Source organism: Ctenopharyngodon idella, chromosome 8 (genome assembly GCF_019924925.1).
Source record: "Ctenopharyngodon idella isolate HZGC_01 chromosome 8, HZGC01, whole genome shotgun sequence".
In the NCBI taxonomy this organism is placed as follows: Eukaryota; Metazoa; Chordata; class Actinopteri; order Cypriniformes; family Xenocyprididae; genus Ctenopharyngodon; species Ctenopharyngodon idella.
Window position 1 is genome coordinate 13414870 of NC_067227.1, and position 16996 is coordinate 13431865.

At 35.7% G+C, this 16996-nt stretch overlaps 2 protein-coding genes across 4 annotated transcripts; both read right to left on the reverse strand.

Annotated features, from left to right (window-relative positions):
* Nucleotides 1–784: 784 nt before the first annotated feature.
* Nucleotides 785–4698, reverse strand: si:ch211-170d8.2 (uncharacterized protein LOC571755 homolog). The gene is made up of 3 exons (XM_051903611.1): nt 2525–4698; nt 1689–1833; nt 785–1538 (listed from the first exon to the last, which is right to left on the reverse strand). Exons 1-3 carry the CDS (start codon nt 2946–2948, stop codon nt 1172–1174), a joined length of 936 nt encoding a protein of 311 aa, XP_051759571.1. The 5' UTR covers nt 2949–4698; the 3' UTR covers nt 785–1171.
* A 210-nt stretch (nt 4699–4908) lies between these two features.
* hps4 (HPS4 biogenesis of lysosomal organelles complex 3 subunit 2) lies at nt 4909–16855 on the reverse strand. 3 transcript variants are annotated; one of them, XM_051903609.1, is made up of 13 exons: nt 16612–16853; nt 14897–14938; nt 13690–13774; nt 12835–12978; nt 12560–12667; nt 11418–11534; nt 9943–10037; nt 8230–8302; nt 7994–8142; nt 6226–7009; nt 5941–6067; nt 5669–5780; nt 4909–5485 (listed from the first exon to the last, which is right to left on the reverse strand). In XM_051903609.1, the coding sequence occupies exons 2-13, from the start codon at nt 14929–14931 to the stop codon at nt 5314–5316; spliced, it is 2001 nt and encodes a 666-aa protein (XP_051759569.1). In that variant the 5' UTR covers nt 14932–14938; nt 16612–16853; the 3' UTR covers nt 4909–5313. The 3 variants fall into 3 exon arrangements, 2 of the variants coding, with proteins under 2 accessions (XP_051759569.1, XP_051759570.1); XM_051903610.1 differs by having other exon boundaries at nt 8009–8142; nt 16612–16852; XR_007931341.1 differs by having other exon boundaries at nt 5284–5485; nt 6215–7009; nt 16612–16855.
* Nucleotides 16856–16996: the final 141 nt, after the last annotated feature.

Here is a 16996-nt window from a genome sequence, read left to right on the forward strand (position 1 = left end):
ACTTGCATAATTAAAGCTAAGATATTCCCTGCAATAAACTATAACATATATTACTGTTTGGGGATGTTTTAATGTTAATAAAAGTCTCTTTTGCTCACCAAGGCTTCATCTATTTGATTAAAAATACAATAAAAACAGTAATATTGTGAAATATTATTACCATTTTCTATATATTTTAATGTAGTTTATTCCTGTGATGGCAGAGCTGAATTTTCAGCATCATTACTCCACAGTCTTCAGTGTCACATGATCCTTCAGAAATCATTCTAATATGCTGATTTGCTGCTAAAGAAACATTTCTTATTATTAATGTTGAATACAGTTGTGCTGCTTGATATTTCTGTGGAAACTGTGAAACATTTATTTTCAGGATGCTTTAATTAATAAAGTTCCAAAGAATACCATTATTTAAAATCTTTTGTAACATTATAAATGTCTTTACTGTCACTTTTGATTAAAATAATGTCCCTGCTGAATAAAACTTTCGATTAAAGAATCTTACTGACCTCAAACTTTTGAATAGTAGTGTATTTGTGTGTTGTTAAATAGCATTGAATGCTCAACATACTAATCAAAATTACAATCTGAAACATGTTTTTCTCATTCAAACCTGCAAATGACCAAATTCTTATGTTCAGTATGTGAGTGAGAGACCTTTCGTATTTAAATTTTTTTAAATCCAATCCTTTTTAACACCTTGTTGAGACAAAATGACTCAAATAATTGAGACAAAACAACACACTGGCAACAGGAACAGAGAGAAACAAACTATTGGACACTTAGATACAACGCAAAAAAAGTTTTTATATATAGAACTGTAATTATACACTATTTACATTTATCTCACAAATAACACCCATAATTTAATAAATTCAATTTACATGCTGAAGTGCATAGTGTTCCATATAACATAGGCCACTCTGAATTACAGTAAGCTCTCTAGAGCTGAAGCACCATTGTCACAGAACAATGGGAATCATTAGCAATTCTTAAAAAATAGCGAACCATCCAGGGAACATTCACACCAGGTGTTAGTGGACTGAATGGACGGAGACTTTATGGCCACAAAGAACTTGTGAAGGGGGAGCGCTAGGGATTGACAGTGTTTGGTTGCAGCAGTTTCGAAATGTATTTGCTAAAATCACTGTTCAATATGGTTGCATATATCTTGCTATCTGTACGTCAGAGCAATGAAGGGTGCATGTTCTAGATGTACGCCATAATTTTGACAGGGCTGTGCGATATTGTCCACTAAGCTGCAGTGTAAAGCCAGTCCCAGCTCTAAAGTGGGCTGCAGGGGGGCCGCACCCTCCCTGCCCTCATTTACCTCCCCCCACACTACAGGCACTGTGTCTTGAAGGGATGGGGGTCTTTGCTTTTGGACAACGGCCCCTGGTCTGGTCAAGCCCCTCACCCGATGCATCTCCATCAGGCTTGGGCCTCTACTGGATCCTCCGATCACCAGCTGAAGAGCCTGGAAGAGGGCAAGCAGGTCTACTCTCAGCTCCACGACACCATCTCTCAACCAGACGCTGTACCTGCAGAGAGAAGAAAATAGGGATGACTTTTGTTTAATTTTTTTTTTTTTTTTTTTTTTTCAGAAACTCAGTCATTTAATCGAGTAATTCTTTGGAGAACAGTGTTAATAACAACATTCTCACTTCATCTATCAAGTTCCTCTGCCTCACCTAGTAGGGAACCCTCGTTTCTCCAGTGAGGGGAGCACAGGTTGGATGTTGAGGTGCTGGGGGTTTGAAAAGTGAAAATGAACTTCCGCTTTCTCCAACGGTGCTGACAGCACATCCTCGCCAAGCAGAAACTCAATGGTGGAGTCTTGACAAGTCAGAAAGACACACATGATGTTAGGGACAGTGCTGTCACGCAGTAAATATAGCTACTGTAAAATATTATTTTGAGTATTATATCTACAAATGATGCATTACCCTGCTGAAAAAACAGGCTGGTTTGGTGCTGGTATAGTTTGGTGGTCTATCAGTGACCTTATAAGGGAATTTCTGACAGTTATTTCGAGGTGCCTGCAACATTGTCAAAAGGCACCCTTGACTATACATACATATATATTTAAAAAAAACATATTTTAAAATATATTTTGATATTATATAAAAAAGAGTTATAATTACAAGCTTTTTTGTCAAAACCGACCTACAAAATAAAATAAGGTTAACGTTACTGTTGTTTTCGTTACCTCAACGCTACTTCTGTCTCAGCATCGAAAGATTTAGCGCTCTTTTTTGACAAAATAACGCTGTTTTAATTTAAACCCACAACCTTCTGTTTTATTTTCATTTGGAGGCTTTAATACTTAATTATCTTTAATTTACTGTTCACAATTAAAACTGTAGCTGGTGAAGCTTTATCTAATCGAAGAACGATCTAATAAAGTAATTTATCTAACCGAAGAACAATAACAACTTCGTCGTGAGTATTAGCGGGGCCTTAAGCCTGTTGGGGACACCAGCATCCCATGTTTTTCAACAGGAAATCGACACAGAGAACTACTTACCCCCAACTTTTCCGCCTTGTATTCCCTTGACACTTCCACAGTGGTACCCCACTTGACAACAGCGATACACCCGTCTAACGAATCTGAAGAGGGCTTGTTCTGGGAAAACAGCACGACGTGGACCATCACTCATCGTGGATAATATCTTCAGACGGTACATCTGGCCCCAGTCACCAAGCGGAGTGGTGCTCTCCGTCCACGGTGCGCTCAGGAGGGCGCACTGGTCGTGCTCGGAGCCCGGTTCGCGACGGCTCCGTCTCTGGACGTGTCCAATACGGATTTTACGCTCTCCTTGAAACGACGTCACCTTGCGAAGCTGTGAACGAAGCGATCGGCACTGTACTCCTATAGTAATAGCCATGAAAGCGAGGACCAGCAGTGAAACCCGTGTGCGCGTAACTGTGGCCATCGCAAGTATCCACATATAGTATTGCGCGCTCCGGAGATGCTTGTCTCGTGCTCTCCACGATACGACTAAGAGGGTAAATCCCGCGGCTCTGACAATAAGCCCGGTTTCTTCTGTGGAATTTGAATTCTGGCTTCTTCTTACTCTCCTCCCCCTGGTTTTGTTTGGGACCCTTAAGCAGCCATTCGCACCCCCATCGTCTGCATAATGAGGCGCCTAGAGCCCTGCCAGTTCAGTCCATTCTTATTCTCACTCCTAATGACCCTCATTACAGAACATCTGCACCATCACCAACGAGCTGCTCATTTGCAAGAGAAACAACTTGGACCAAGGGAAGCATAAAACTTTCCCCAAAGTGCCCTATACCCTGACAATAGCTCCACAACCGACAGAGAGGTAATCAGCAGCTCTCCTGCATGCGATATAGAAACCATTCATCTGGATGCACATACTCCTCTGACCCTAAGTAGTATTTGGACACTTAAGCTACACTTTGTAATTCATACTAATAGCCTACTAACGTATGAATTTAATTGCATAGATAACAAACAATCAAACCAAATTGCTTTTCTCAGAATTAACTTCACATTTGAAGTTATTTTCAACCAGGTACAGTTTCAATGTTGTTACGTTTACTGAATATATATGAACTCAGTTCTCAAGTTCACACAGGTCTTATCAGAAGGTGTTTTCCACAGGTGTAGTTCATCACAACAACCCATTAACATTTGGCACCCCCCAAAAAAGTGTCTAAATGTCTTTATTTTGAACAACATATGTATTGTTTTATAACTTGAAATGAACTAATATTTGTGAAATATTTTGCCTGAAATGTGTGTGCAAATACTTGAAGGGCCACTTTAATATATATAAAAATTAATAATAATAAAAAACAAATATGACATCCAAAGTATGTAAGGTAGTAAAACTAGATCTTTTTGTATTGAATCCAAAAAGTTTTAATTATATTTTGCAACATAAAGATTTTGAAGTGTCAAAAGGTCATTCGGTTTAACCATCCAAAGGCCAATTCAGCCACTTCATTTGTAATTAAAATATCTTAAAATGTAATAAATGTATATATTTTTTTATTCCGGCATGATTTTTTTAACATCATATATCAACACAGTGTAAAATGGTATTAAATTATGTGTAGAAGTCGTTGCTTTGTTATGAGAAAGAAATGAACTTCATTGATGTCATGCGGAGTAACCAATATAAAGGGACCATTTTGGATCAAGTCATGCAATCAATATCATGTGACAGGATGTGACATCATTCAGACATCTGCAAAGGACCACATAGTCGTGATGCAAAGTAACCAACTCTCTCTTAACTATTTGAAAAATTCATGTTTTCACTTGCTGAAACATCAGGCCATTCGGTACAACCGCTATAAAACATGGAAAATGTTGTAATATTTAAAAAACTTGTACTAAATATAACATTTGATTGTCCTTTTGCTAGCTAGCTAGATATCAGCCTGTTAGCATTGTTTGAAAATGTCATCATTAGGTATAACCAAAAGTGTCATTCAGTAAAACTGGAATTTTGGTTAAACCAAATTACTTTTTGGTGAAAAATCTTGCCCATCTTGTAAAAAAAAATTACAAAAGCAGTGCTAATTGATTATAAAAAACACAATCTCATTGTTAACATTTAATAAAACTTCAAAATTAATTATATCTCCATTATGTTTTTTACACTTTTAAAAACCTTATTTGTCAATGACCCATATATATATATATATATATATAATTCCCCCAAGATTATTTTATGAATAGAAAAAATGAACAGCATTTATTTGAAATAGAAAGCTTTTGTAACATTGTCTTTACTGTCTGTCACTATTGATTCATTTAATGTGTCCTTGGTTAATATGAATAAAAAAAGTCTTACTGACCTCTAACGTTTGAACAGTAGTATAAATATATTTCTGTAGTAGTATATCTTAACCATCCCGACAATCTCAAACAAGTGTACTAAAGGACATTTATTAACACTCAAGCATAATTCATTTCCATTTAAAAAGGTGAAAGTTTCAACAACTATACACATCTGCCTTTAACTGTAACACTGAATGGTCTCAGCCACATTTTAAACAGTTCTCTAAATAGCAAAGGGCAGAACCAGTCTCTCAGGAGGGAGATACTTCCTCTATATTTTAGTCGCAAATGTGGAGTACTACTGGGATGACAGTGTATTTGTACACTTTCAGCCTCTACTATTTATTACAAAATGAACATAGAGCCTATTATATAAAAAGCATTAATTACATTCTGAGCAGTATAAGAGAGACATATATAGTATAAATATGGTGGATATCTATGAAATAAAAGATATCTAAGAGGAGTAAAAAAAAAAAAGTTTATTCAAAAAAAAGTTAAAGCAAGTTAACTCCATGTTTAAGGAGCCGCTGACGGGCTTTTCTGGGTAGTAAGAAGGCACTATCCTGAGGATCAGGACTTCCAGAGTTTCTGACAGGTGTTCCCTGCTGGAGAAAATACGTCTCCTGGGCTGGGCTACGGGTTCCATACACTGCTGCGCCAGCGTTCCTGTAATTCAGCACACAAACACTGTGTTTACATAGATGAAATGTGCTTCAAACTATTTTGAACACCCATGTTTGAACTTCTGAATTACACACAGATAATTAATCAATGAGAAAATGTGTGTGAAACATTGTCAAAACACATTGATGGAAATGAACAGATTGGCATTCAAACACACTCTCTAACCTGACAATGGCCTCCTGTAGTGTGTCTAACTGTGAGAAATGTGAATGGAGCAGTGCAGAGGCCCTCACAAAGGCACGATCCTGGGGTCCAGCGGAGCGCCCACATACATTAGCTACAGAACAAAAAAAAAAGTCACTAACTATTTCAGGAAATTTGTGTCTGTCACCATTTAGACTGATTTGACGAAGATCCTTAATAAATTTGGCATAATCATTTCCTTTAGGAAACTGTTTTGTGTGGATGTTTATATGTAAATATGAGATAGGACTTACTAGTGAGTGTGCTTTGAATACAGTCATAGTGGGCAAAAGTGTAGGGCCCCGGTGGGCCGGGGGTTCCTGGTGAGGTGTTCCTCAGATGAGCCTCAAGCCCATTCAGTGATGCCAAGCTGCTGTGATGCTGCAATAACAGTAGAGAACACTTTTATTACAGAAAACACAGCTATATATAAGTATTTATTTCTGTCTGGATATAATGTTGGAGGTTTACATTCAGCATAATTTGTTAATTTAATATGTATGAAGTATTTCAAGCAGACACACACACATGCTTCTCACCACTTCTTCTCTGGCCATAGGGTCTGTGTTGAACTCAGGCTCCACCAGCAGGGCCAGGACCAGCCCTTTGACTCTATGCTGGTATAATACTGAGGGCACTAGAGGGGTGTCTACTAAGGTCTCACGTGGTGGTGGTGCGTTTCTGGGTTCAAATTTCTCCTTGAATCTTCCTTCAACTTGCCTGCTCTTTGTTCTTGTCTTTGCCTCTGTTTCTCCTTGGAATTTGCTGTTTTTATTGGTCACATAATTGTTAGTGTCCAGTTTATCTTCTTCACTTTGAATGTGGTTGTCATGGTCAGAGGCGTCCAAGTGTTTCTCAAGACAGTTTGACTGCTGATGCCCATTAGTGAGGGCTTTTATTTCTTCACTCTGAATGTCTTGATCTGAATTTAAACCTTCACTTCTGGTTTCTGACCCAGAGTTTGCATCTATGTCCTGCTTTGTGTTTAGGCCTGTCAGACTTCCAGTCAAAATTTGTTCTTTTACTAAGCACAAGTTAGATCCATTAGATACGCTGTGTTCATGTGTCTCAGGAGTGAAATACTCTGATTGGTTCAAGAGATTGGAGTGAAGGGGAGTGTTAACCCGCGAGGGAGAGGAGCTGAAACATGGTTCATCGGAGAGGGAAGAACGCGGAGAAGACGGCATCGTCTGATAGGATGTTGGGGGACATTGTGTTAAGTCTAAGCTTAAGGAGTCAGTATCTGTGGTTGGGGTGTCGGATAAAGTGCGAGACAAGAGGCGGGACTTGTGGGGTTGGCAGGGAGGTTGACTGCAGTGAGACCTAAGAATGAGAGTACATATAAATACCAATCAATATGTAATTACACAACTGTTTAAAAGTTTGGTGTCAGTTTTTTTTAAAGAAATTATTACTTTTATTCAGCAAGGATGCATTAAATTGATCAAAAGTGACAGTAAATACATTTATAATGTTATAAAAGATTTCTATTTAAAAAATTCTATTCACCAAGAATCCTGGAAAAAATGTATCATGGTTTCCACAAAAAAAAATTAAGCAGCACAACTGTTTTTAATACTGATAATACGAAATGTTATTTAAACACCAAATCAGCATATTAGAATGATTTCTGAAAGATCATGTGACACTGAAGACTGGAGTAATGATGCTGAAAATTCAGCTTCGTTATCACAGGAATAAATTACATTTTAAAATATATTCAGATAGTAAAATAGTTTAAATTGTAATAATATTTTCACAATATTACTGTTTTTACTGTATTTTGGTCAAATAAATGCAGCCTTTCTTTCAAAAACATTTTAAACTCTCGCAAAAACTCCCATAATAATCACTGAGGCTGTGTCTACATTTACATTGTATCTGCACTTTATTTTTTATGATGAGAATCTGCAAGAGTGCAGATTCAGAAATCAGCGCCAGTGAGAGTGTGTACTAAACAAAATTCTGCCGTTTTCAATGGTCACTAATCTGAACGCCTCTGATTGGCAGTTGCATTCATAACCTCAACAGAAATGTGTATGATTGGTTGTAATGCTCAACGCTGCAAAATGACATGGAAAACAAAATCTAAAGCAACGTGAGGAAATCTAAATGTAGTGCCGAAATCAAGACTTTTTATTAATTTTCACTTTAATTGCGGCAGCTGTAATAGATTTAGCTTCATTGTGTAAGCATTTTATCTTGAATTTGGAGAACATTTTTGTTCATTTTGGTGGCATTTTGCCACAAGCCCACAATAATTTCACAATAATTTTCCAGAAAATGTAAAAATATAGTTATGAATACTTTTTGGAGTTGTACCTGCATGCTCTATCCACTGGGGGGCATCGGAGCATGTGCAGTTCAGTGGGTGTCAGGAACACCTGTGTGGTGACTGTGAAGGAGGGCGGTGAGCCCACAAAAGAACTCAGGCCATTGTCCGTCACCCGGTAATCCTTTATTGAGATATAAGGAGAAACACAACGGTATAAGATTGTGCATATTATGTTCAATATCAGGAATCACTATGAACTTGATTCTACCTGGCTGAAAGTTTGTGTCTCGTACACCATCACCTTCACTGTCAGCGCGGGAGGCATCTGAGTACTCACCACCCTGTACAACACAGAAACTGCATGCTCATTTTTAAAAAATGATTTTAAACCATTGAAGCGCAATAAGCAGCTAAGGAGAACTCGTTTCGCTATATGCATGCGCTGTCTGAGAGACTGTATTTGAGCTCATAGAGCGTGTGAGTACTGAACTGAGTTCTTTTTGCCACCTAATTGGGCTTGAATAGTTAAATACACATACTTGTGTCAAAATGCCAAGTATCCTTGTAAACAGTCATTTTTGTCTTAAGTGAACATAAACAGTTGAGAAAGAAAACGCATGTGTAACAGTATATTAGATCCGTGCATTTGGTCTTAAAGTGACATCAGGCCTTCCTGCTGCCATCTGTGTCATTTATGTTAAACAACAAAAGAGAGAAAATCTCTCACTGCTCTTGACTGAATCACTTTTTTTTTTTTTTTTTTTTTTTTACTTTAATAAGAATAAATGTATATTTAATTTACACAGTTAAAGGGTTAGTTCACCCAAAAATGAAAATAATGTCATTTATTACTCACCCTCATGCCATTCCACACCCTTAAGACCTTTGTTAATCTTCGGAGCACAAATTAAGATATTTTTGTTGAAATCCGATGGCTCAGTGAGGCCTCCATAGCCAGCAATGACATTTCCTCTCTCAAGATCCATTAATGTACTAAAACATATTTAAATCAGTTCATGTGAGTACAGTGGTTCAATATTAATATTATAAAGCGACGAGAATATTTTTGGTGCGCCAAAAAAACAAAATAACGACTTATTTAGTGATGGCTGATTTCAAAACACTGCTTCAGGAAGCTTCGGAGCGTTATGAATCAGCATATCGAATCATTATTCGGATCGCGTGTCAAACCGCCAAACTGCTGAAATCACGTGACTTTGGCGCTCCGAACCGCTGATTCGACACGCTGATTTATAACGCTCCGAAGTGTTTTGAAATCGGCCATCACTATATAAGTCGTTATTTTGTTTTTTTTGGCGCACCAAAAATATTCTCGTCGCTTAATAATATTAATATTGAACCACTGTACTCACATGAACTGATTTAAATATGTTTTTAGTAACTTTATGGATCTTGAGAGAGGAAATGTCATTGATCCCTATGTAGGCCTCACTGAGCCATTGGATTTCAACAAAAATATCTCAATTTGCGTTCCGAAGATTAACGAAGGTCTTACGGGTGTGGAACGGCATGAGGGCGAGTAATAAATGACAGAATTTTCATTTTTGGGTGAACTAACCCTTTAAGACTATGGATTGTTTTTATAGGCTACATTTTGATTTCTTTATACAATTTATGTATTTATGTTTGTTCTATTGTAGTTTTTTTATTTGTTTATTCCAGCTCACAGCACTGTTTTTTATGTTCGGTTAGTTCTGTCTCTAATATATATATATATATATTATACATCATAAAAGCTGGATTTTGTTTTGTATATTTAGGTTTGGTGTTAAAAATGACAGTGCGAATGCTAAGTGAACCAGGACCAAATGTATCATTTTCTTTTTTGTTTCAGACCAAAAGAACCAAACTAGTGTGAACGCACCCTAAATTGCTTTAGCCACTTACAGATGCAAAGATCGATGTTTTTTATAAACATGGATTATAGTAAAAAAAAAAATCTTCTGCAGTGAAATCTCACCTGCCCCTATAGAGGATACAACCTGCCAGCACCAGAGGACATCGCTGACATGCCTGTAGAATGAGGGCAGCCTTCAGCAACAGCAGAGGATCAATCTGATGCAGAAGTTAGGAGAAGTGACCAGTTAAAACCAGTTAGTGACCGATAAAAAATGTTCACAATGTACAGAAATGAAAGCTAGGTGCTTCACAAATGACAGGATTGGTTTCCAGAAAAAGCAATAGACTACTTCACAACTATTTCCACATTCTACGTCTTACGGCTCATGCATTTCTGGTAACAGTTTCTCAGATGAACGCAGATTATTACTACTTTTTATTGCTGTCACTTGATTAAAACACTGAATCATGTTCACTGCACTAACATGAATTATTTCAAATTTTGAACATGAATTGTTACTGTAAACATTTCTACATTTTTATTCACTACGGACAGGAGAAACTGCAACGAGCAATATGGCGAAGTACGTCCCGCCTTCTAAGTAAAAGAGCCAATTGCTGACTGATAAAGTCGTTGCATCACTGCAGCTGCCGTTAGAAGCTCCGGTTCCCATAGAAACCTGAGACTCGCACTTAGGACTGCACATGCGCATTGGCTCATCTAGCCTGAAAATAAGCTTTTTAAACGCTATCTGAGCATAAGAAACAACATTTATGGGACAGTTCATGTCAGATTTGAAATGTGTTATTTAATTGTGAGTTCGCCAAGCAGTTTTTGAGATTTCAGGATTCCCCCATTCAAATAGATAGGACTTGGTCTTGGATGCCCGAAATAGCTGCCCAGAGACGTTGCAAATATGGCTGCCGACTGAACAGACTTTCCTTGAAAGAGACTTTGGCTATAGGCATATAGAAAAATAAAGAAATGTCTAATTTAAAAAAAACCTGCATATCTGCAAGCTGTAGACCTGTTTATTAATAAAATGTATTGATCTAAAGTCAAATAATTGACAATGAAAAATGACAGAATAGTGATTAAAACAATACAAATGAATAAAGGTTCGCTATGATCTTATTCATCAGTTCTCTCACACACTACAGCAACACAGTTACTAGTTTAGAGCACTGATACCCTGTGGTGAAAAAATCTTGTATGTTTACCAGCCACTGCTTTCTCAGATCTGCTTGAGTTGGATTAAAACTTCATGTTTCATTGAGGAAATTCAGTACATAGCAATGATCAAAATAACTCTTCTCCTATCTCTTAAAATGTTTAGATTTTTAAATCTTTTTGCGAACATTCATTTAAAGTGGGATTCAGTAAACTAGGTGACTACAGCAAATTAAAAACATACATAACTGCAAACTAGTGAGCTGTTTTATTTGAAAACAGAAGTACATCACTGAGCTCAGAGTGCTTTATGCTTCACTTTCTGCTGCAATACTGACTGAATGAATCATTTTGAACTTTAAATGTTTTGTGGCACACTGTTAACATAATGAGAAGATCAGGTAACATCTTCCACTCATTCTTACGTGTGTGGAGTCAATCGTCCTCAGGCAGCTGAAGATGCTGTGCAGCTCAGTGGAGCCGCCCTGCAGGTGACTGAGATATCTTGCCCATCGTAGAGCCAACTCCTCCTGACTGTACAACTGTGGTGAAGTCAGACAAAACACAACATATATGGAAATATGTTTCAATATGTATTAATTTATGACAAAAAAAAATGATTTGTTGCTCAAGAAACATTATTACAATGTTGAAAACAGTTGTGCTGCTTAATATGGAAGCCATAATTTCTTTTTTTCCAAGATTGTTTGATGAATAGAAAGTTCAAAAGAACAGCATTTATTTGGAATAAAAATCTTTACTGTCACATTTGATCAATTTAATGCATCCTTGCTGATTTAAAGCATTAATGACCCCAAGGTATATGTTAAATAAATATATTAATGTTAAAGAGGCCATATGATGCTTTTTAATGATTTTCCTTTAGTGTGTATTATATCTGTGTGTGCATGTATAAGATCTGTTACAAAGCTCATAGTCTCCCACGAAGGGATTTATTTTATCTTTCAGATCTGCCTAAAACGCCATTATTAAAGTCCAGAAATTATTTCAGCAAATATCTACATCACAATTTGACATATTAGCATAATGCCCGCCCAAAGGCATACGCGAAAACAGAAGGCGAGGCTTCAGTTGTAGTGTTGTGGCCATGTTTTGGAGACACTGTGTGTTTAACGCTGCAAAACGTTCCGCTCAAGTCATGCTTGCAAAGGCAAAGTTGGTTCCAATCTATCTAATTGATAACATTCAGAATCTGACTTGGGCCCAAATTGATACAGTTTGTATTTATTTTGGCGTTATGTTCCAATACACACTTGAGGTGTTTGGCCAATCACAAAGCACTGAGTCAGCTGGCTAATCAGAGCACTCTGGGCTTTTCAGGAGAAGCGGCTTTGTAGAAACTGGAACCGAGCGTTTCAGACAGACTGGGAATAGAGGTGCTGCAATAATGTACAGTATGTGAAAAATAATGTGTTTTTTGAATATTAAAGCATTTTAACTTTTTCAAGTACACCAAATAACAAAATAATGACCTTTTAAAATAGCATCACATGTCCTCTTTAAATCATAATCAGTGAACTGAATACTGTAGACTGCGATGTTGCACCTGGTAGCTCTGACGCACTGGTCCATTGTAGAAACAGAAGAGGGCAATCAGCTGATCTAGTAAGTCACATACACTCACATCAGGAATGTCTACCACACAGCTTAATGCCTGGAAACCAAAAAAAGATCCCATTCAAAAGAGTTGTAAAATTAACAAAAAAAAAAAAGCACACAAAAGTCAATGAAACCAAGTTCAGTTAGGATAAAGTAAGCACCAAAGCATTAGGTTTTGTAAAAGAGCCCATGTCATTACGCAAATATAAAATATTCTCTTACCCAAATAAAGTTATCCTTCATGCGGACTGCATACTTGCTTTTGCGCAGGCGGAGCAGACGTACGGGAGATGAGGACAGTTCAGACACACAACGACACACACCGGCCAGCTGTCCACAAAGCAGCTCTTGTTCATCTATAGGTGTCTGGAACAGCACACATACTGTCATGCAATCAATGCCTCGCTTTTGCAGAAAGTATTATGGAGGTTGTCTTCTAAAACAGCCAAAAATTAAGTATTTGTAATTAGATTATATTACATATTAAAATACTCGTAACTTTTCTATTAGTTACTTTTTTATTGATTACATGATTACATGTTATTCTCACAATGGCAGTAACCCCATGCGCTTTTAAGTTAATAAGTTAGGTCAATAATAAAATTAAGCCAATAACAATATTAATAATAATAAATAATAATAATAAAATGAAGTTCATGGTTTTCTGATGTCGGTGAATGGTCACATAATATGCAGGTAAACAAATAAAATATATTTTTAAGTGTTTTATTTCTCATTAAACTCAAAAACCCCATACAGTTCTATCATGAACTCAGTCTAAGAAACCCTGACATAATGTAATATTTAATGCACTTCATGTTGTTGATAAAAAAATAGAATATATTTTCTTTCTCTTTGTATTTTTATATCAATATGGTACAAGATTATCCTATTGAAATCAATGTGATAAACGAGTTAGGTCAAAACTAATCTAAAAGTAAAAAATAGTCAATACCTTAAATGTGTAATGTAATGGATTACGTTACTAACTACAACTTTTGTCATGTATTTTGGAATCAATAATCGATTACAATTTATAAGTAATCTACCCAGCACTGCCTGTATGTTATGTCTTACATCCTCAGGATAGAAGTAGTATATCCCATCTCTAGTTGGGTCACCCTCCTCTTGCACCTTTGAACTATCATATAGGAAGAAACATCTGGAAATATAACCAAACATGCATGGTAAAGTTAGCCTTTAAATCAAACTTCTTACATTCCAGTATTACTGATAAAACTTGAAGAAATTGTGCTGAACTGTTTCCATTAATGTAAAGGATGATAATATCTCCAAGCATGCATAATAAACTGGACAATATACTTTCTGTTCTCCATGACTTCACATTGTAAGAAATGCATTTCTAAAGAAAGTTTAAGAAGCTGTGCTCACAGTAGTCAACATTTGAAATGGATCAAAACCTTTCATCAAAGTTGTCCTAAAACCTTCTTCTTAGGACAACTTTGATGAACTTTTTTGATCCACATCAAATGTTGACTACTGTATATACGGAACACAAAATATCACTTTGTTAAAAGAAAAAAAATGTACACACTTATAAACAATGTTGGGAAAGGTTACTTTTAAAAGTAATGTGTTACAATATTGTGTTACTCACTAAAAAAAAAAAAGTAACTAATTACATTACTTAGTTACTTTTTATGGAAAGTAATGTTACACATTATTTTGGTGTTACTTTTTCTCACCTGGCTAAGACTAACTCTTTTGCAGGTATTTTGTGTGTTTAACACAATAATGCATTCAACAATATAGCCAATATAACACCTTCATTTTCTTTTAAAAACACTTATACAATGTTATTATATTCTGATCACTTAGAATATTTCCTGACCCCTAGAGCTATATGTATGCCGTACAAAAGATCACAGGTTATAAAAGGTTATATTAACATTAAAGGTTATACTGCCAACTGTATAACTTTCTTTTTGAAAGCTGAAAGTAATGTTTTGTTATTTTTTTACTTTTTCTGTTCCCGCACACAAATGAGCATGCATGTCTAAAAGTGACTACATTATGGAGAAGAGAGAGAATTTTAATTAAGTAGTTTTAAAAAATGCTTAAGAAAAAAGATTAAACTGAAACGAAATGTGCGTTACTTTTTAAAATAAAGTAACTCAAATATTAATTTGTAAATTTATAAAGAAATGTGTTTCATCAAAACGTAATCTGATTACATAATGCAATATGCATTAATTAATCAGATTACTTTTTTGACTTAATGCACTACCCCCAACACTGCTAATAAACTGAATATTATTCTTACCGTCTGGAATCAGTCAAAGCAGCTGTCTCAGCCATTGGTGATCTGTTGAGAGAGCAGCAATCTGGTTAACTTTGGTGCATTAAACTATGATTAACTATGTTTGTAAGGGAGAATCTGTAGGGAAAGTAATATGCATGGAAAAACGTAAGCACTGCATGTACTTCGATTTGTCGAAGACCACATTAAATTTCTGGGATATTTTTCATTTAAATTTGGTAATAAAAATGTAGGATATAATCATTATAATACATTAAACACATTGATGCACCGATATATCTGCCAATATTCGGTATTGGCAGACAAAAGCACATTTTCACACTATTGGCTATCAGCCGATAGTTTAAAAACAGCCGATAGTCAGGGCTGATATATCCTGTCAATCAAAAGAGGGCAGAAAAATGCACTAAATTTGTGCTTTGTGCCACTCTTAAAACAGATGTGTTAAAAACAACACAACCTGTGTTATATATTTACACACTTGTGTGTCTAGTTAAGAACAACACATTTTGTGTTACTTTTAACTCAACCATGTGTTATTCCTGCTCATTTTCTACACACTAATGTTTTATATTTACACAATTTGTGTCAATTATGTACACAAAATGACAAAACGTGTCACAAAAAATACTACAAAAAATGTGTTAACACATCCTTTTTGTAAAGAAAATGCAAAGAAACCAGTTTGATGTTTAATATTAATAGTAATTATATGAATTAATAACATTCAGAAAGTTAAGAAATATTAATTTAATCTTCAGAATTTAGTTAATGTGTGTTTATATTAATTTGAGTAATGTGTTTATGTTTATAACTGATACCGGTTACTCAAACAAGTTGATGAAATGAAGAGAATAAAGTTTTTATTTGCATTTCTTTCAAAATATAATTAAACATATAATGATTACTTATAATTTAAATTATCATTCATTTAAAAGAAGGTATAAAAGGCAGAACCCCCAAACTGGTATCATTATCGGCAGATATCACTCTGAATCGGCTATCGGTATCAGTGGAGAAATATCTTATCGGTGCATCTCATGTTAAAATGCATGTCTAGGTCAATATTAAAATATTTTTGATACTATCCATGTTACTGTAACTGCTTTGCACAAAAGGTCACGTGTACTTGATTTCTTTGAAAGGCGCACAAGAGTGTAAACTATACTACTATGTATTCAGTTGGAGGATTTATACTACTCGAGAACTACTACTAAATGCTTGTTCTGTAACTTAATTACAAACATTATGCTTGATACTCCTAACATTAAAACAAGCTGTTTAATTAGGTATAGTTTTCACTTTAAACTTCTGATTTTTAACTTCAACGAGTATGACAACGTAAACAATACAGTCAGACATGCACGTCTTTAATACTAGCTGTAAATACAGTGAAATAAAGCATTTATTGCTGCGCTCGTGTCAAGAGTAACAAATATAAATGTAGAAACTTTGTATTTTTAATTAAATTATTTGGATCATTCTCAAATCATGCTGGATAATGACCATCAGGTTTTGCACTAGTGGTGTTCATGCAGCTGATCCGTTTTAATGGGGAAAAAGTATTTTAAAAGTTGCTAAGAAGTTGAAGTGCAGCATTTAGTAGTCGTTTATATCATAAGACAGACAATGTACGTTTGCATGTACTGATTGAACACGCAGATAAGACGACAAATAGGTCCACAATTGTCCAAGCAAAAAATACTACTTTGACTCACCGTCGGTGGGTTGAATGAAGAGCAGATAAACTTCACTCATGTCATAAAACTTCAGCTGCGTTACTGAATTACTCCTTTATTTACTCATTTTCGCTTAGAAAATACTGTTAATCTCACGATTAACTAAATATCAGTAAATCACCTCACGTTTCATAAAGCTATTATATTTCGTTTTTTAAAAAGGAATGTGTGTCACAAGAGTAGTCATGTGAGAGTGTCTTGACAGTACGGCGAGCCTGGAAGGACAAACTTTCTGTTCTCCACTTCTGCGTTTTTTGGGGGGAGGCATCATACACACATTTATATATTTTATTTATATATCTTAAAAGTCAAATGTTCTATAAATACACCCTAAAGTAGTTTTTGAAAATGTTTCTTTAACCTT